The following is a 20626-nucleotide window of genomic DNA, read 5'->3' on the forward strand; positions in this document are numbered from 1 at the left end:
GCTGTCTACTTTGTTCATTAAAGCCCTTAGCGTATTAATCCGTGTCATTTAAACTCCCTGATCTGATCATTCCAGCTTCCCTGACACGTCAGGTTCTGATGCTGGCTCTGTCCCTTCCAGTTGTGTCCTTTGACTGTTAGCGTGACTCATGATTTCCTTTGATAGCTGCACGTGATATACCGGGCAAAAGTAACTGCTGTAAATAGGCCTTTAGAAATGTGGTAGGCGGAACTTCCCTGGTGGTGCAGTGGTTAAGAATCTGCCTGCCAATGCAGGGGACACGGGTTCAAGCCCTGGTCCGGGAAGATCCCACATGCCGCGGGGCAACTAAGCCCATGCACCACAGCGACTGAGCCCGTGTGCCACAACTACTGAGCCTGTGCTCTAGAACCCGCAAGCCACAACTGCTGAAGCCTGTGCACCTAGAGCCCATGCTCCACAACAAGAGAAGCCACCGCAATGAGAAGCCCGTGCACCGCAGTGAAGAGTAGCCCCCGTTCACCACAACTAGAGAAAGCCCACACACAGCAACAAAGACCCAACGCAACCAAAAATAAAATAAATTTAAAAATATATGTATATATATAGTGGCAGGGCAGGAGGGAAAGAGTGTTCTTATAGTTCTGTGATTAGGTCTCAGTCTTTTAGTGGGCCTATCCCTCTGGACTGTGAATGTCACAAGTGTTTATCTCCTCCACTAAGGTAGGACAGGATCACCAAAGTTGACTGGAGTTGGGTATTTCCTTTCTTCCAGGCCATTTAGGCTCTGATAAAACCCCAGCAGTTTAGGCTCTGGTTAACTAGTTTCTTCTGAGGACAGGCCTGGTTAAAGACAGAGTGCTCTGGTATATTTCAGAATTGGTTCTTTTTCTTTCCCCCCTGCCAGAAGCCCGAGGGGATTTTTCTCTTCTATTTTTTGTGGGAACTTGGTTGAGCTTCTGGAGAGAAATTTCATAATACTGTGAGGGCCTGCCTGTGACTGCATCCCCTGGAGGTTTTTTTGCTGTCAGAGTTGTCTGCACTGAACCTCCACCAATCCATTCATTACTGTTCAGGTTTCCTATCCTGGCGCTGGTTCCTGTGGCAGTTTCTGCTCGTGAGTCTCTGCTCCTGTAAGCTGTGACTCACTGTATTCCCGGTGTCTCCAGTCCTAGGGATAGTAGTTTACCTTGTTTCCTCCCCTCTGTTACTGATCCAAGAAGACTTGTTGACTTTTCAGTCTGTTCAGCTTGCCACTTGTTGTTAGGAAGGAGTGGCGACTTGGAATCTCCTTACAGGCAGAACTGGAAACAGGATGTTGACTAAATATGAGTTTTGACTTAACTGTTAGGATTTAAAAATTCCATGGCAACATGGCAGATTGATGAAGCACCTGGGCTCAGGAGCCACAGTTCAGTGAAATCTTCTCAGGAAGTGACATTTGAGCTGAGACCCAAAGAATTAGAGTAATCTAGAATGAGCAAAGTAGGAAAAAAAAAACAGCCTTCCAGTTAGAAGGGACAGCACGTGCAAAGGCCCTGCGGTTGCAGGGAGCATGACTCCAGACAGCCGAAGAAAGACTCCTTCACTTTCCACTGCCCTGGCCCTGAGCCCCATGCTGAGCATGTAGCAGACAGGAGTGAACATTTGCTTAGTGATGACCAACGAATCCTGAGCTTTGGTTCAGGATCTGCAGATGTGCTCTCTGTGCGGGTCCTGGTACCTCTGCCATTGATTTATCTACAGTCTTTACCCCCACATTGGTTGATATATGTTTGGGTACACATGGCAGACCAGCTCAAACAGTCTACACCCTGAAGGAAATCTGTTATCTAAGAAGCAGCTCAGAGGTGATGCTGGCTTCCAGGTTGGGGGTGCCAACCCAGGTATCTGTTTCTTTGCTTCCTTGGTTCTGATGCTCAGGCTGGTTCCCTCACAGGAGTCACAAGATGCTTCTGGATGGCAGGAGCTGCAGGGGCCTCACTCAGCCCTTCCTGAAATAAAGCTTTCTTTTTACTCAGAGCAGCTGTCGTAGGTCACCTGCCTACCTCAGATACCGATGATGCCATCTGTGGGATGATGGAGACCAGGACTTCTTAGCCTGCCAGGTTGGCTACTGTCACGTGGGGAGCGTTTAAAATCTGATGCCCAGGCCCTTCCCAGAGATTTTGTTTGAACTGCTGTGTGGTGGTAGCTGGGCACCCCAGGTGTTGCTGATGCGCGGGAGGTCGAGGTCCCTGACTTGAAGGAATGAGAAAACGTCTTCAGGAGGTGCTGGGTTCTGTGGGGTGGAGGTCAAAGAGGGTCGGTGCTGTCTGTGCAGCCAGCACTAATGTCTGCCGTCTTCGGGGACAAGGGATGGTGTTCTTACAGTTTGGTTCCCAGTTGCAGCGTTTTGTTTGCAGAGACGGGAGCAGCTGCATTCCGAGGTCTCTTCCAAATCCCGCAGTCCCAATCTGGGTTGAGAGGTTTCTTTCTTCTCACCAAAATCCCCATGCTCTCTTTTTTCTCTGTGAACAGGATGTCCTTTGCCCAAGCCAGAGCTGATCCACCCACTGGAGGACAGCCCAGAGTTACAGACGTGGAAGAGAGGCCTCTCCCCAAACTCCTGCCCAGGTAAGTGCCAACAGCTGGCCAAGCGGGCATCACAGCAGGTTGCAGACAGCAGGAGGACCATTGCCTATAAAATTTGTGAGAATTTCCTTGTCATGGCCTCTCTGGAGGCGTGGGATCTGTGGAACCTTTTAACCTGTGGTCCCTCTACCCCATAACACTCTCCACTGCTCCTGGGGAGGTGTGGGGCATATCTGGTAAGTTTAGGCTCTTGGCTCCATGTACTTGGGCTTAAAAACTAGGTGTGACACACCACACAGCCTTGTGGCCCTGGGGAAGTTCCATGATCCCATTGTGCCTTTGTATATAAGTTTGGCCAAGGTAAATCTAGCTGTTCTAACAGGTGTATTCCAAAATCTCCATGGCTCAGCACACGAGAAGTGTTTTTCTTGAACCAAGGGTGATGCGGATCAGTAGGGAGCTCTGACCACACAGCTATTCAGGGACTCAGCTACCTTCTGTCATCAGCATGAGACCTTCAGGGTTCCTGGCATCCTCCAGCTGGCAGAGGGAAAACAGAGAAGGGAAAATGTCACACCCACTTCCAACACATTGCTTCCACTCACATTCCACTGACAAGATACTCGACTTTGTCATTTGGTGCCTGGGGCTGGGATATGAGGCTGAGTGTTTTCAAGGAAAGGAATGAAATGGTTTGATCAGTGTGGTCTGTTACACTCAGTCTGTTCCTGAGAAATTATAGTCATAATCGTTTCTGTCTCATTGGGTGGTTGGAGGATGTAATAGATTATGTATGAAACTGCTTCTCACTTGACTTGACCCATAGTGAGTGGCTCAGCAAAAGTAAGCTATTAGTATTATTCACATCGTGGGGTTAGTGCTAGTGAGGATTGATAGTATCTCATATTTCCTTCTGAACTGCAAGTAAACAGGGCCCTTCCAACTATGCTCTGTATCTTACCCTTTCCCACCTTCTGCATCCACCCACACTCTGAGCATCAGTCAGACACCCAGAAGCACTCCTCCGCCCTAGTCTTCCTATCCCTCCTGTTTGCTTAAACCTCAAGGCACTTCATGCTCAACATGCCTAAGAGGGGGCTTTTGACCTTGCCCGTTCCTCCCACCTCCCGTGCATGTTAGAAGGCTGGGTGCAGCCTCAGACAACTCCTCAACACCCCCATCTCCGCCAAGCCCTCCAAATGGTGTCCGTTTTGCATGCACGCCTCCTGAGTCTGTCACCTCCACCACCAGGAGAAGACGCCCCCCCAACACCCTCGGTCCAGGTTTTCAGCTTTTGCCTGGGTGATGCCAGTACACTCCTGGCTGGTCTCCCCACACCTCCTCTGTGCCTCTAGTCAGCCCTGTCTCCCACGGTGGCCCCCGCAGCCACCAAGATCTTGTTCCCAACCTTCAGCACTCCCCCAGCCACTGAGCCCTCAGTACGTTTTCATGTCAAAGGTAGAGCCTGTGGGACTTCCCTGGCGGTCCAGTGGTTGGGACTTCGTCTACCAATGCAGAGGGTGCAGGTTCGATCCCTGGTCGGGGAGCTAAGATCCTGCATGCCTCGCAGCCAAAAAACCAAAACATAAAGCAGAAGCGATATTGTAACACATTCAGTGAAGACTTTAAAAATGGTCCGCATCAAAAAAACTCTTAAAAAAGAAAACAGAGCCTGTATCCTTGTGTTGCTTGATCCTTAAACCCTTCCACATTCATCTAAATCTCTCATATGTGTAGCTTCCCTTCTCACCTCCCTAGAGGAGATCTCACCCCTGACCAAGGCCAATTCATGTACCAGAGTCTAGGCCAAACCTTTTCAGGGAACTGCTGCTTCTCACCTCTTCTGCCTCTTTGCCTCACACTCGGGGAAAGTAAATAGAAAATGCTTCTGCCTCTCTAATGGCTTCACACTGACATTGACTCTACTTTCCCCGTAAAATCCGTCTTCTTGGAGAAGCTGTCTCATTCTTGCAAGAGATGTCTACGCTTGAGGTCTGTCCATCTCATTTACTAAAATTTTCTTGCACGTTTTGAATGAGGTGTAACTCACACCCTGTGTTGTGTAAAAATCTTAAGAGGTTAACTTCATGAATGCTTGCATATGTTTAAGCCACATAAGCACCACCTCAGTCAATATGTAGAATATTTCCAGCATCTCATTGGGATCTCACGCCCTCGATAGCCCCTTGCACTCGGTAACCCCTGTTTAGACTGTCTGCATCGATTAGTTTTGACTGTTGAACCCCATAGCATGCTGTCATATGTGTCTTCTTTTGATCATCATGTCTGAGATTCTTTTCATGTGGTTGCCTGGGGTTGGAATTTGTTTACTCTTAATACGGTGTAATATCTCATTGCATGAAAAATTGCCCTTCATTGATCCATTCCCCTCCTGATGGGCACTCCTGTTGTTTTCAACTTAATGCTGCTGAGAATATTCATGTTATGTTTTTTGGTGCATGTAAGCACTGATTTCTGTTAGGAATACATTCTGGTGTGTGTGCAGGTCAGGTCATGGAGTAGCTGTATGTTCAGCTTTGATAGAAACTGCCAGACAGTTCTGCAGAGTGTCTGCCCCCTTTAACATCCCCAGCATCCATCTATGAAAGACCCCATCTGTCCCTGTCCTCGGCAGCTCTTGGTAATGTTCCCTTTGCTCTTTGAGGTCTGGGGGAGGTCGCTCTGCACCACAGCACTGAAACTCTCCCTTCCACGGTCACTGCTTTGCTCCTCATCTTCAGATACAGCACGACCATAAATGATCATGAGCGATGGGCCACAATTTACTGAACATACCTGGCACCGTGCCCAGTGCTTTACAGACATTTTCTCATTTAGCTTTCACAACAGCCTATGAGGCAGAAATTGAGAGCCTCTCAGTTTTTCAGACAAGGAAGCTTAGACAGGAAACAGCTAAGAATTTGTCCAACATTAGCTGGCTGGGTACAGGCAGATTTGGAGTCGACGTGTTCTGCTCCAGAGCCAGCACTCTGGACCGCCACGCCATGTGAGCTCAGGACGCAACACAGACTTTTCAGACTGTGTCGTGTTTGAGCATTTGACCCTCTTCTCACTGGACCTTCATTCTCCCTCTCTGATGATCACTTGAATGTTGGTTCATCGGGCATCTCATGGCTCATTCTCTTTACTCTTAAGTTCTCTCCAAGGTTAATCCACACATTCTCATTCTCACACCTCCAGTTTACATGCTGCCTAGTTAGGTCCCAGGCGTACATTATTGGACTAACCCATAATGAAAAATTAAAGCTAATTGATTGACTTTTTGTCCTGTGTCTGGCACCCTCCTGAACATAGTATATGTAGTGTTTTACTTCATCCTCATAGCAGTCCTACAAGGTGGGCTCTATTTTTAGCTTTATTTTTCAGAAGAGGAAAATGAAGGCCTATGGAATTTGAGTGCCTTACCAGACGCCGCAAAGCTAATATTGTGTGCTTTTGGAATTTGGGCCTAGGGTTTTTGTGGTCAGAGACCATGTTCTTAACCATAATACTCATGTGACCTCTCACTTTTGTTTAGTGGACCTCCGGTACAGGTTTCAGTTAATCATAAACCTTGGTTTTATGGGGACAGTGTCATCACTGATTCATCAATGACCTTGATTAATTGATGTATTAATTATTTGCTCATTTGTTTCTTACATTCTTAACATCACAGAGCTCCAGAATGAGAACAGTACTGATACTGTCCTGTCTTAGTCTGGCTGCTGTAACGAGAATGCCACGGAGTGCGCAGCTTAAGTAACAGACGTTTATTTCTCACAGTTGGGGAGTCTGGGAAGTCCAGGATCGAGGTTCTGGCAGACCTGGCGTCTGGTGCGGGCCTGCTCCTTGGCGTGCAGATGGCAGCCTTCTCCTTCTGTCCTCACATGGCAGAGAAAAGAAGCGAGCTCCTTCGTATCTTCTCTGGTAAGGGCACTAATCCCATCTTGGGAGCTCCACCCTCACCAACCTTATCCTCTCATGCACGGCAGTTCCCTGATTCTGGAAGACTCTGTGCCTTTCTTCGTTGTATTTCCAAAGGCTGAAAGGGCCTTCCCACTTTCTCTATACGTCAGTAGGTCTGGCCGCGTCTGGGAAGCCTGCATGACCTCTTCCTGTCTCCCACCTACTGCACTAGGTGCCCCTTTGCTGGCTTCCTGTAGCACCTTGAGATGTTCTGGCTTCGAGCAAACTCACGACATGCAGTGTCATCATTCCTCTGCCTACCTGCCCCTCGTCTCCAGACATTCCGTCCCCTGCCCATGCTGTCCCTTTGGGTTTTCCCTCTAAAATTTTCAAGAATCTAAGAACCAAAAAGAAAGAAATTGCACACCTGGGTTTCAGAGATTTGAAAACGCAGCAGGTACAGAGCCACTATTTTCATCTTCTCCTCACTGGCATGGTGATTGAGTTTCTTCTGTGTTGCCACCACTTACATGCCTTGTTGTGTATTGTGTTCCCTTTAGGTGACAACACAAAACCTGACACCACAGAGCCTGCCCCTCCTCACCTGGCCTTGTCTGAGGAAGTCTCACCCCAGGAACAACTGACTCAGCGAGCCTCAGGGGACTCCCTGTTGGGACAAACCAAAGATCAGAATGGGCCACTGGAAATGCAGGAAGGCCACTTGAGACCAGGGATGGACCCCCAGAGGGAGAAGCTCTCTGGGAAAATGAGCCCTGAACATGGTGGTTTAGGGACACATGACGGTCTTCACTCAAGGATTGTTCAGCAGCGAGTATTTCCAGGAGATACTCTTTATGAATGTGACTCATGTGGACCAGTGAAAGGACCCTTGATACACGAAGGGAAACACCTCTATAAGTGTGAGGAATGTGGGAAAATTTTTAACAAGAGTTGCTTCCTTGTTCGACATGAGCAGATTCACTCTGGCGTGAAGCCCTATGAATGCACAGAGTGTGGGAAAACCTTTATTAAGAGCACACACCTCCTCCAGCACCACATGATCCACACCGGGGAGAGGCCCTATGAGTGCACGGAGTGCGGGAAGGCCTTCAACCGCAGGTCACACCTCACGAGACACCAGCGGGTTCACACTGGGGAGAAGCCTTACAAGTGCAGTGAGTGTGGAAAGGCCTTCACCCACCGCTCCAATTTAGTCTTACATAACAGAAGCCACACTGGTGAAAAACCCTTTGTGTGCAAAGAATGTGGGAAAGCCTTTCGAGATAAGACAGGTTTCCTTCGACATTACATCATCCACACGGGAGAGAAGCCCTTTGAGTGTGTGGAGTGTGGGAAATCCTTCAACCGCAGGTCACATCTCACCTGGCACCAGCAGATTCATCGTGGAGTGAGACCCTTTGAATGCAACGAATGTGGAAAAGGTTTTTGTGATAGCACGGACCTCATCCAACACTATGTCATCCACACTGGAGAGAAGCCGTGCAAGTGCCTTGAGTGCGGGAAGGCCTTCTACCGCAGGTCACACCTCAGGCAGCACCAGCGGAGTCACACCGGGGAGAAGCCCCATGTGTGCGGTGAATGTGGAAGGGCCTTCACCCACTGCTCCACTTTTATCTTACATAAACGAGCCCACACTGGAGAAAAACCCTATGAGTGCAAAGAATGTGGGAAAGCCTTTAGCAATCGGTCAGACCTCATTCGACACTTCAGCATCCACACTGAAGAGAAGCCTTATGAGTGCATGGAGTGTGGGAAAGCCTTTAACCGCAGGTCATACCTCACCAGACACCAGCAGATTCACAGTGGAGAGAAGCCCTATGAATGCATGGAATGTGGCAAAGCCTTTTGCCAAAGGGCAAACCTCATTCGACATGCCATCATCCACACTGGAGAGAAGCCTTATAAGTGCAGTGAATGTGGAAAGGCCTTTACCTACTGCTATACTTTTATCTTGCATAAACGGGCCCATATTGGAGAAAAACCTTTTGAGTGCAAAGAATGTGGCAAAGCCTTTAGCACTAGGAAGGACCTCATTCGGCACTTCAGCATCCACACTGGGGAGAAGCCCTTTGAGTGCACGGAGTGTGGGAAGGCCTTCAACCGCAGGTCTGGCCTCACCAGGCACCAGCGGATTCACAGTGGAGAGAAGCCCTATGAATGCATGGAGTGTGGGAAGTCCTTTTGCTGGAGCACAAACCTCATTCGACATGCCATCATCCACACTGGAGAGAAGCCTTATAAGTGCAGTGAGTGTGGAAAGGCCTTCAGTCGCAGCTCATCCCTCACTCAGCATCAGAGGGTTCATACTGGGAGAAACCGTGTCAGTGTGACAGATGTGGGAAGAACCTTCACAAGTGGGCAATCCTCAGTCAGTCTTCAAGAACTCCTACTGGGGAAAGGCTTTTTGCACGTAACCACTGAGGAAAATCTTTTGCCAGAGGAAACATCTTACTCAGAATCTGATCATTCATACCAAAGAGAAACCTCTCATTTTTCTTCCCCATGAGAAAAGCTATTGCGGGATATCAGTTGTCATCTAAAGAGTCATGTTAGAAATGGCCTCAGCCTAGAAACTTACTCTGTATCTGAAAATTCACACAGGAGAGTGATCCAATCTTTATTGTGCACTTAGCAAAACCCTCAGCCACATCTTTCTCCTTAGCTTACACTACAAAATTATCTCAGGGATATTTATAAACAAAAGAGGAGGAGACGAGAAAAGAGAGAAATGCAAACACAGCTTTCAGATTTCCATGATGAGCCTGTGGCAATTTGTCATCCCTGCCTTAGTTTATTTGAGTTGTAAGGGGGGTGTTGTTGCAGAGATCAGAGGGCCTTGTTCCTTTTATTTGTCTTGAATATACATGCACTGCTGTCCAGTGTCAGGAGAGTTAGACAGTTGAGGGTATGTCTGAAAATATTTACTGAAAACCAGCTTTGTTCTACAATATTGTCTCTATCCTTGAGTAGCATATGTCTTTATGAGAAATATGAAGGCTTGACTTATGAAATGCTTTCATATTTAAGGAGATGAAGATGTATGTATGAGTGGGCCCGTTTTACTGCATATTTAAGACTGATTTTTTGAGAACATACTGTGTCGTGTCTTTAACCACCCAACACTTATACTTAATCTACTTGTTCTTTTTTTTTCTGTGGGGTGACGATGACAGTGTAGCTGTGCGACCTTCCTAGATGAATCCCAGTTCTTCCCTCTGATTCCTCCTTAGAGAGGTTTCTTCAGGTCCACTTCAGTGACTTTCTAGAGATCGAATTAGAGCCAGAACAAAATAAAACACATAGCTAAATTAAGCTAAAGGATAATGATACATGCAGAGAGGTAGTCTCATTTTTAATCTTACAAAAGATTGTGTGAAGAGTCACTGTCAAGGAAAGTGACTAGAATTTTAACAGATGAAATGAGCATGTGTGGGTGCAGGTACATGTGTGTTCCACAGTTGTTGCCATTGGCTTAGTCCAAGTATAATGACTAAATGACTAGTATCTTTTGTCAGGGTATTTTGAAATTACTTCGGAGGTTTTTTTTTTTTTTTTTTGAGCAACATGTGATAGTATTCCTTCATGTTAAGAAATATACTGTACAGAAAGACATAAAAATAATCATGCATTCACTCTGAACCCTCCTCAGGGCCTTTCAAATGACTGCATGTCTAGTTTTGTATTCCCATTGAAGGCCAAGTCATTTTTGTTGTGTTAATCCATGGCAGTATTGTGAAGGCCCCTTCATGCTTTTCATGTCTTGTCTAAGAAGTCTTCAGCAAGTTCTAGGTCCTGAATATTTTCTCCTAAAAGTCTTATAGTTTTATATTTAAATCTCTAGTCCATGTTGAGTTAATTTTTGTATTACCATGTGAAGTTTAGGTTGTGTTTTTTGCCTCAGGATGTTCAGTTCTGGTACCATTTGTGGAAAAGACTGTCCTGCCTCTACTGAAGTGAACTTAGTAAAAAATCAGTTGGGCATATTCATTTTGGTCTATTTCTGAGTTCTTTGTATTATCCCGTTGATCTGGGTATTTAAACCTCTGCTAATACCACATTATCTTGAATACTATAGCTATCATTAAATCTTAAAATTGGGTAAAGTGATTCCATCTTCTTTATTGTTTTTAAAAATTGATTTAGCTTTCCATGTCAATTTTTCCTTTGGTTTTCTGTATAAGTTTTATCATGTGCTTGTCTATATTTTAAAAACATCTTGTGGGATTTTTTTATAGATGATACATTGTGGATCATTTTGGTGAGATTTGGCATCTTTATTATGTTGAGTCTTCCATTCCATGAATGTGGTACGTCTCTCCATTTATTTAGTTTCTCTCATTTATTTCATTAGTGTTTTATAATTTTCACCTTACGGATCCTGAACATAGTTTGTTAGATCTTCATCCATGTACCTTTTCTTGGAGTCTTTATATGTGGTATTGAGTTTTTAATTTCAGTTTGCTCATTATCATTACTGTTATAGGGAAATATAATTAATTTTTATACATTGACCTTGTATCCTGTACCCTTGCTGGTCTCAGTTATTCTAGCAGGTTTTTTTTTTTTTGGTAGATTCATCAGGATTTTCTTCATAAGCAATATTATCAGTGAATAGTGAACATCTTCTTCCTTATGTGTATCCATTTTATTTCCTTTTCCTGTCTTTATTCTACTAGCTAGAATTTCCTGTACAATGTTGAATAGAAATGGTGAAAGAGCACACACTTGTCTTGTTCTTTTTTTTTTTTTTAATAAATTTATTTATTTTTGGCTGCATTGGGTCTTCATTGCTGCATGCAGGCTTCTCCCTAGTTCTGGCGAGCGGGGGCTATTCTTCGTTGCAGTACACCGGCTTCTCGTTGTAGTGGCTTCTCGTTGCGGAGCACGGGCTCTAGGCATGCAGGTTTCAGTAGCTGTGGCACGCGGGCTCAGTAGTTGTGGCACATGGGCTTAGTTGCTCTGTGGCATGTGGGATCTTCCCGGACCAGGGCTCAAACCCATGTCTCCTGCATTAGCAGGTGGATTCTCAACTAATGTGCCACCAGGGAAGCCCACTTGTCATGTTCTTAATGTTAAGGGGGAAGCGTTCAGTGTTGCTTGACCATTAAATAAGATGATAGTGTGGGTTTTTATATGTTTTTTATCTAGTTTGGAAGGTTTCCCTCCTCATTTGCTAAGAGCCTTCATTATGAATAGGTGTTGAATTTTGTCAGATGCCTTTTCTCCTTCAGTTGATGTGATCATATGACTTTTCTTCTGTAGCCTGTTGATATGATGGATTGACTGGATTTGAATGTTGAACCAGCCTTGCATTTCTGCAGTAATCCCTGCAGTCATGGAATATGGAATATAATGATATGTATGTGTACGTGTGTGTATATACACACATTCCTTTTGCCAGTGTTTTGTTGAGAAATTTTATGTGTAAAATCATGAGCATATTAGTCTATATTTTATTTATTTTTGTACTGTTATTGGTATCTGAGTAATACTGGCCTCCCAAAATGAACCAAGAAGTGTTCCCCCACCCCCACCCCATCCCCCCAACCTGGATGAGATTTTGTAGAATTGGTTTTATTTCTTCTCTAAAGGGTAGAATTCTCTGGTGAAACCATTTGGGCCTGGAGATTCCTTTTAATGTATTTTATTAATTGCATCTCATGAGAGTATGTAGGGATGTCATTAGTTCTCAAACACTGTAAAGCAAAGTCTCAAGTTGAATATCCTATGATAATTTAAAAACAAGATTATGCTTTTGAATAATAGGGCTTGAACACTTTAAAGGACCGTAGAGACCCCTTCAATTTAATGATTAGAAAACTGAGGTGCAGAGAAGTCAGGTGACCAGCCCAAGCCCATATTCTCAAGACAAGGGCAGATCCCATCTATTTCTCCTAACTTACTGGACTGCTGTCCATTATACTGCTTATAAAAGCCCTATCAAATTGGCATTGGGGATGTCATTATTTTCAAAAACATGTTCTCCAGTTTTGATTATCTTTGCTTCCTTCAGGCATGGGTTATTTCATATTTTGTAACTTGATTTCCAAGCACATCTTGAAATGTTTTCAATCACATCTTCTGTTTCTAATCTCTGTCCTGTTTTATTTCAGTCTCTGTTTTATTACATTCTATGCAAGTTAGAGATTTTTCTTTATGGTCCTATATATTGTCAGTTTTATCTATATTCAGTTTGTGCTAAAAAGCAAACATCCTGCATTTGGTGTATGCAGTTCTATATGTATCTGTTAGGTCAGATTTATTCATTTTGGTGTATGAACCTAATAGAATATAACCAATGTTATTCCTGCCTTATAAAAATTAATTACTGAGATAACATTAAAATATTCTGATTTGGGGCTTCCCTGGTGGCGCAGTGGTTAAGAGTCCACCTGCCGATGCAGGGGACACGGGTTTGTGCCCCGGTCCGGGAATATCCCACATGCCGCGGAGCGACTGGGCCCGTGAGCCATGGCCGCTGAGCCTGTGCGTCCGGAGCCTGTGCTCCGCAACGGGAGAGGCCACAACAATGAGGCCCGCGTACCGCAAAAAAAAAACAAAAAAAAAAAACGAATTTGTTTATAGATTTAACTCTTTATTCTTACAGTAAAATTGTTTTATGTAAATTGAATTGATGTTTAAAATTGTATACAAATTTTAAAGTATAATATGTCTTCCTGTTATTTTCTTCCTTATATCTATTTTTCAGATACAAATACACATTTTTGTGTTTTTGTTTATAATTATAAGGTATATATTTTCCAAATTTTTATTTGCTTTATTTCTGTAACATATCTTCGAACTGTGACTTATAAACAATATTGCTGTATATTTTTCAACCCACTGTAAACTACTGACTACTAATTCAAACATTTATTCCATATACATTTCCTGTATGATGATCTTCCTGTTGTGTGCTTATCTTTACTTCACTTCTGTGTCTTATATACATTCTTTTAAAAGTTTGTGTATTTACATTCTAAACTTCGCTTTTAGTTGGGAATGTATATACTCCTATTTTATTAATGTTTAAGCTAAAAATTATAATGTCTTTAACACAAAAAAATATAGAGTTAATACCATTACCCTCCTTTTGCACGATGTAAGGGATATTATTGAGGATTGCATGGTAGTTTTTTTTTTTTTTTTTTCCCAGTACGTGGGCCTCTCACTCTTGTGGTCTCTCCCGTTGTGGAGCACAGGCTCCAGACGTGCAGGCTCAGCGGCCATGGCTCACGGGCCCAGCCGCCCCGTGGCATGTGGGATCTTCCCGGACCGGGGCATGAACCTGTGTCCCCTGCATCGGCAGGTGGACTCTCAACCACTGCACCACCAGGGAAGCCCCTGCATGCTAGTTTTATTGTTCTCAACAAGGAGATGTTTTTCATGTTTTACACAGATAATCAATTGTATTGATTCACAGGTGCATCCTTCTCTTGGATCTTCATTCCTTCTGTCACTGCAGACTTTTCACCTGGGATCACTGTCCTCTGGCCTTAAATGTAACCTTAGGATTCATTTTGTGTGGGTTAGTTTTCTATTATGATTCTCATATTTCGGGCTCTGTTTTGAAAAACACTTTTGTTGAGTATAGAAATCTGTGTTGGCAGTTATTCAGCACCTTCACATCTCCTTCCACTATGTCCCTGACCCCACTATATGTTAGGTGTGAGTGGAGACGATTTATTTTGTGTGATAGTTTCCTGGTGTTAAGGAACAGTACTTGAACCTGATACAAAGAACAACACATCCTAGAAATTGTAACGGTGAGATGGGCTCAGTAATTAGATAGGGTTTTTTTTTTTTTTTGCGGTATGCGGGCCTCTCACTGTTGTGGCCTCTCCCGTTGCGGAGCACAGGCTCCGGACGCGCAGGCCCAGCGGCCATGGCTCACGGGCCCAGCCACTCCGCGGTATATGGGATCTTCCCAGACCGGGGCACGAACCCGTATCCCCTGCATCGGCAGGCGGACTCTCAACCACTGCGCCACCAGGGAGGCCCTAGATAGGGTTTTGAATTGGAATAATAAAAGGATGACAGTGTAGAATGCATAGGAGAAATAACATGTATCTGGTGACCAGGTTGATGGATTATGATATAAACTGACTAGATGATTAACAACCCCATTTTCTCTTTCTGGATGTCTGGGAGGACAGCGTGTCTCTGCTTTCTTTACAGTTAACTTTGGGACCATGTGAATGAGACATGCAGAATTGATTGTGAATGTGTGTCTTAACTGTTCTTGCATTTGTGCACCATTCTGGGAATCTCCTCAGTGGTTCTAGATTTCACACCTCCCCAGGATTTAGCGCTCTGTTGTGTACTGTAGGTTCAGGAGATGGGTTGATGGTGTTTTGATGAGGACAGGACCTGATGACCTGAAAAACCTCTAAGCTTCAGGCTGGGCCATCTCCTGATCACATATTTGTACCTGGGTCTACCTGTCCTGAAGGTCAAGGGGAGGACAGGAGGGGGAGAGGGAGGCCCGAGTTACTTACTGTGAACTAGATGACATGTCATCTTATGTCACAAACATGAAACCATATCAGCTCCACTCTCCACTTAGACCTGAGGGCAGACCTGATGTTCTGAAGATCTGAATCATGTGCCCTTATTTGTAATGATGCAACTCTTTGGGCATCATGCCTACCTGTAGTTTAAGAAGCCGGCCTGGACTTCCCTGGTGGTCCAGTGGTTAGGACTGTGCGCTTCTAGTGCAGAGGGGCTCGGGTTCAATCCCTGGTCGGGCAACTAAGATCCTGCATGGCACTCGGCATGGCAAAAAAAAAAAACTTCCTGCGGTGCTCTTTAAGAAATAATTAAATATGCCAAGTAGTACATACAAATGTATGCTTTTATGTAAAGCGTTTAATCAATACCTATGAGGCTACTTGCCAAGTCAAGGAATCATTGCTTTTGCACAACGCCAAGGATCCTGCAAAGAGTTATCCCTGACTTATCCTCCCAAGCCCTGTACGTGAAAGCATTGTGATGTTAATGCTAATGACAGTAATAATAATCGTTCTTATTTACTGAGCATGAACTATGAGATAGGCATTTTTTTTTTCGGTACGCGGGCCTCTCACTGCTGTGGCCTCTCCCGTTGCGGAGCACAGGCTCCGGACGCGCAGGCCCAGCGGCCATGGCTCACGGGCCTAGGCGCTCCGCGCCATGTGGGATCCTCCCGGACCGGGGCACGAACCCGTGTCCCCTGCATCGGCAGGCGGACTCCCAACCACTGCGCCACCAGGGAAGCCCGAGATAGGCACTTTTTATGTAAACAACCACGAGGGACTTAGTATTTCCCATTCTAGTCACAGTAGAGCCATGGTTCTTAAACTTGAATGAGCGGTACCAGGATTCCTGAAACCAGAGAGTGCTGAGCCCCGTCCCCAGGGTTTCTGATTCTCTAGGTCTGGGTAAGGCCCGAGAGCTTGCATTGCTAACAGGTTCCCAGGTCCTGCGGTGGCACGATTAGGGAGGGCGGGGCATTTCCCCCAGGCCTACGGAAATCTGGGCACTTTTCTTTAAAACGAAGCGAAGCCCCGCCCCGCCCCGCCCCGCCCCGCCCCGCCCCGTATTAGGATTTCTGGAGCTAAATTATTTCCCAGTCTCTTCCCGCGGTTCCGCTGAGCCGTCGCAATGGAGAAGTGAAATGGCGCACGCGCGTGGGCACAGGCTGGGCGTTAACTACGTTACCCAAAAGCGGATGCCACCGGCGCTGCCGCCCCCAGAGCTGGGCCATTCAAGACTCAGGAGGGGGGCGTTTCCTTCGGCTTTGGGGCGGGACTTCCGGCCTCGCCGCAGGAGAACATCCGTCCGTGAGCGGGTGCTGGTTGGACGGCGGCCACGTGGACTCGAGCGTTGCACTGGGGCCGCATCTCTAGGGCAGGACGAAGAAGGAGAGCGAGGTGCCGGGGGCTATCTCCGCACCTTATCCGAGCCGTGACGCCCCCAGCCCCGGCTCCTTCACTGTGACACTGTGTCCCCGTCCGTGGGACAGGCGACTTCGCGCCTCGTGTTTGCAGGCCCTGCCGGGACCTCACGTTTTCCCGGGTCTTCTCACGCGCTCCGTTGACAGGGCCCCCGAAGGCGGCGGCCTGGGCCTTTCGAGCGTTTGACATTTAATAGCGAGGTTCGGAGTGCGACACGTAGCCCGAGGTGACTCCGCCCTGGTCTCCCGCCTCTCGGGGCCCCATTCAGCCCACTGGGTCCCTTGGCGGTGGCAGGTGCGGCAGCACTGATGAATCCGGCGCAGGTGAGTGGAGGGTCACCCAGGGCCACACTCTCATGGTCCCCGCCCCTTGCGATAGCTGATGGTGTCCTGGGACTCTGCCTTTCCTTCTCCCAGTTCTTGGTCGTGGAGTCTCTGGAGGGAGTCACTTGTGGCGCAGCGTACTGAATTCAGGCCAAGGATTATATGCATAGGTTCCTGTACTTGCAACCAAGGGAGTAAATATCAGAACGGTGTCCTGGTGCATGTGCAAATACTCGGTGAGACTGAGTTGGGAGTGATCAGGGAACAGCAGCCGGGCAGAAGTCAGGCCTGGAATGGCAGCCCGAGGAGCTAGACCTCCTTTCTGAAAGTTTGGACAGCAGGTGGAGGTGATATAACACTTAATGCGTTGGAAAGCTTTCCTCTGGCTGCACAGTGGAGACTGGAAGTGAGGGAGGAGGCAGGGAGACCGGGGAGGAGGGTGAACGGACAGCCTTAAGGCCCAAGTCCTGGGGGCTTGTGGGGGAAGGCGGAGCCTAAGTGTAGTTGTGCGTCGGGGGTAGGCTCTGGATGACACCAGGTGGACTGGCTGGTGGGAGAGTGTTTGAGGCCTGTCATGCCATATTCAGCTGAGGTAGTATTTTGTCTGCCCACGTGCCTGGTGTTGCTCTGGGCTGGACACAGTAACCAGAGGGGCATGAGGAGAGAGCAGGCGGTATCGCCTCTGAGCTGGGAGGCCGCGGAGGCGAGGGACGGGGTGGGGGGATTGGGTGAGTGGGTAGACTGGGGAGTCCTGTTGTCCGTGGGCTCAGCTGCCCCCATCGTGGCAGGGCTGTGTGACCTTCGAGGATGTGTTCGTGTACTTCTCCCGGGAGGAGTGGGAGCTCCTTGAGGAAGCTCAGAGACTGCTGTACCGAGACGTGATGCTGGAGAACTTTGCACTTGTGTCATCACTGGGTAAGTCTCTGTTTTAGTTATATGGTGCTACACGGCAAATTACTCCAAAGCTAAGTGCGTTGGAAAGACAAACGTTTATCTCACAGTTGGTTTCGGTCAGGAATCAGGCATATCCTGCTTGGGTACCCCTAGCTCAGGGTCTTTCATGACCTTGCTGGCAAGCTGCCCAGGGCTGCCATCTGATCTGAAAGCTCAACTGGTTAGACTAGTCATTTCCTTGTTGGCTGTTGGCCAGAGCCCTCCCGCAGTTTCTTGCCATGTTGTCTTCTCCATAAGCAGGTCACAACAAGGCAGCTGATATCCAAGATAATGAGCAAGAAACAGCATCCAAGGTACAAACTGGTATTTTTATCATCTAATCTCGCAAGTGCCATCTCATCGTTTTTGCCATATTCTATTCATTAGAAAGTAATTTTTAGGTCCAGCCAACACTCAGCAGGAGGGAGTTAACAAGGACATGATTCCCAGTTTCCTGGGCTGGCTTTTGTTTTTCTCAAGGGGTAGTTCTCTCTGTCCCACGGTTCTGTCATGGCACGGCTTCTTTCCTTGGCTCCCTGGGGTAAGTAGTGTGAGTATCAGGGCTGGGCCAGGTGCACCACCCCCTCCTCGCCCAGAGCAGCCCCAACCTGTACTGCCCCAAAGCTTTTGTGTGTGTGTCTGTGTGGTATGCGGGCCTTTCACTGTTGTGGCCTCTCCTGTTGCGGAGCACAGGCTCCGAACGCGCAGGCTCAGCGGCCATGGCTCACGGGCCCAGCCACTCCGCGGCATGTGGGATCTTCCCGGACTGAGGGCACAAACCCGTGTCCCCTGCATTGGCAGGCGGACTCCCAACCACTGCGCCACCAGGGAAGCCCTGCCCCAAAGCTTTGAGATGAAGAATTTGGGGGTGAGAAGTCTTGCAGTCTGCCCCTCTGCCCTACAGACTCCAGACGGCCTGGCCGCTCCTTAGCTAGGTGTCTGTCCAAATCCCTGGCCCAGGTTCTGCCTCATTCATCTAATATTCCAGGGTCTGACATGGAATTGCAGGCACTGATATGGTTACTCCTTGTGGTGAACACTGAGCTCTTCCTGTAAGCCCTCTTCCAAGATCCTTTTTTTAATATTTAATTATCTTCTCTGCGGAGACTGTCTCCCTGGGTCAGTGCTGGCCACTCACCAGCTCTTCCTTCCCATTAGGACTTGCGGTTTCCAGGTCTCATGGAGCCACCCAGCTGGAGCCGGAGGGGAGCCCAGGGTGCCTGAGAAGGTAAACGCGGCTCCAGTCACAGCAGGGAAGACCTGGAGGAGGCCTGGGCCTGGTGAGTGGAAGGTGCGGGAATCAGGGCTGGCTTCACTTTATTTTATTTTATTATTTATTTATTTATTTATATTTTTAGAAATTTATTTATTTTATTTACTTATTTTTGTCTGTGTTGGGTCTTCTTTGCTGCGGCGAGCAGGGCTACTCTTCGTTGTGGTGCATGGGCTTCTCCTTGCAGTGGCTTCTCTTGCTGTGGAGCACAGACTTCAGTAGTTGCAGCACGTGGGCTCAGTAGCTGTGACTCGCGGGCTCTAGAGCACAGGCTCAGTAGTTGTGGTGCACAGGCTTAGTTGCTCTGTGGCATGTGGGATCTTCCCGGACCAGGGCTCAAACCTGTGTCTCATTCATTGGCAGGCGGATTCTTAACCACTGCGCCACCAGGGAAGCCCAGGGCTGGCTTCACTTTATACCAGCACTTTGTGCTGCGTCTACTAGTGTTTAGGTGGCAACACCAGTGGCGAACCTTATCCCACTTTTCCTTCCCCAATTTTGATGCCTTCCTCATTTGTCACTTTTACTCTGACCTTAGGTACCTGTTAGTCCCACCCCCCTTACTAGTCGCACATCTTATCTACTCTTCTCTTGCTGTTCCATGCGGCACTCTATATAGCACTGGGTTTCTTTTAACGTGTCACGAGATGTGCACGTATCCTTCAATTTTCCTTGAACACTGAATGTTCTATCTGGCCAGATTTTTCTGGTCCTGGCTAGACCCTTTTTCATAGCACTCACCTGTCACAAGGAACCAGGAGCCTTGCTGGGAGACCATTTGCAAGGTGTGATTCAGAGAGCATGCCTCTCCTGCTCACACTGTACCCCATCCTGGTATCCTCTCCTGCAAGGTTTCCTTCATTCTTTTTTTTTTTTTTTTTTTTTTTTTTTTTGCGGTATGCGGGCCTCTCACTGTTGTGGCCTCTCCCGTTGCGGAGCACAGGCTCCGGATGCGCAGGCTCAGCGGCCATGGCTCACGGGCCCAGCCACTCCATGGCATGTGGGATCTTCCCGGACTGAGGCACGAACCCGTGTCCCCTGCATCGGCAGGCGGACTCTCAACCACTGCACCACCAGGGAAGCCCGTCCTTCATTCTTTAAGCTTTAGAGGCCCACAGCAGCCCTTCCTCATCCTGAGTCTGGGTCCCCTGTGATGCCCATAGTCCCATAGACTAGTTGCCAGTTGTATCAGACACACATTTGTTACTGGATGCCATTTGCTACCAACTGAACGTGCACTTCACCAGCATTCATCTTTCTTCAGGTTGTTGGCATGGAGTGGAGGATGTGGCTGCACCTTCTGAGCAGGGAGCTTCTGTGAGAGTGTCACACATGAGAACTCCCAAGGCAGATCCTTCCACCCGAAAGGCTCACCCCTGTGACATGTGTGGCCCAGTCTTGAAAGACATTTTTGCACCTGGCTGAGCCACAGGGAACACCATCTGGGCAGCACTCATACTCCCAACATGTGAATCATGGAGGAGAGACTTCTGGTGTAGTTTAAACCTTGACTGGATGCAGAAGCAGTGGAGTGGAGTCTTCAGAAGGGAAAATACAGGCCTCGTTTGTGAAGTGCTGCAGATCCAGTGTATCAGAGAAAGCCTTCACTTGCAGGGAGGGTCAGAAGAACTTCTTGGCCAGCACCTGGCCCCTCACAGTGGGGAGAAGCCACACCGGAGTGT

General features: G+C 47.3%; 1 protein-coding gene across 1 annotated transcript in view; it reads left to right on the forward strand.

The window, feature by feature from the left end:
* Positions 1-20626, forward strand: part of LOC309794842 (uncharacterized protein) — a gene marked incomplete at its 3' end in the record, with an annotated part of 36195 nt that overhangs the window by 8221 nt on the left and 7348 nt on the right. Inside the window, exons 3-10 of the mRNA XM_082606714.1 lie at positions 2500-2595; positions 6337-6480; positions 7020-8726; positions 16187-16301; positions 16509-16595; positions 16684-16738; positions 17527-17653; positions 17933-17985. Of these exons, the coding sequence (XP_082462840.1) occupies positions 2500-2595; positions 6337-6480; positions 7020-8726; positions 16187-16301; positions 16509-16595; positions 16684-16738; positions 17527-17653; positions 17933-17985 (2384 nt within the window). The remainder of the gene's footprint in view (positions 1-2499; positions 2596-6336; positions 6481-7019; positions 8727-16186; positions 16302-16508; positions 16596-16683; positions 16739-17526; positions 17654-17932; positions 17986-20626) is intronic.

This window comes from Mesoplodon mirus (assembly GCF_964341445.2).
Source record: "Mesoplodon mirus genome assembly, chromosome: 19".
NCBI classification, from domain to species: domain Eukaryota; kingdom Metazoa; phylum Chordata; class Mammalia; order Artiodactyla; family Ziphiidae; genus Mesoplodon; species Mesoplodon mirus.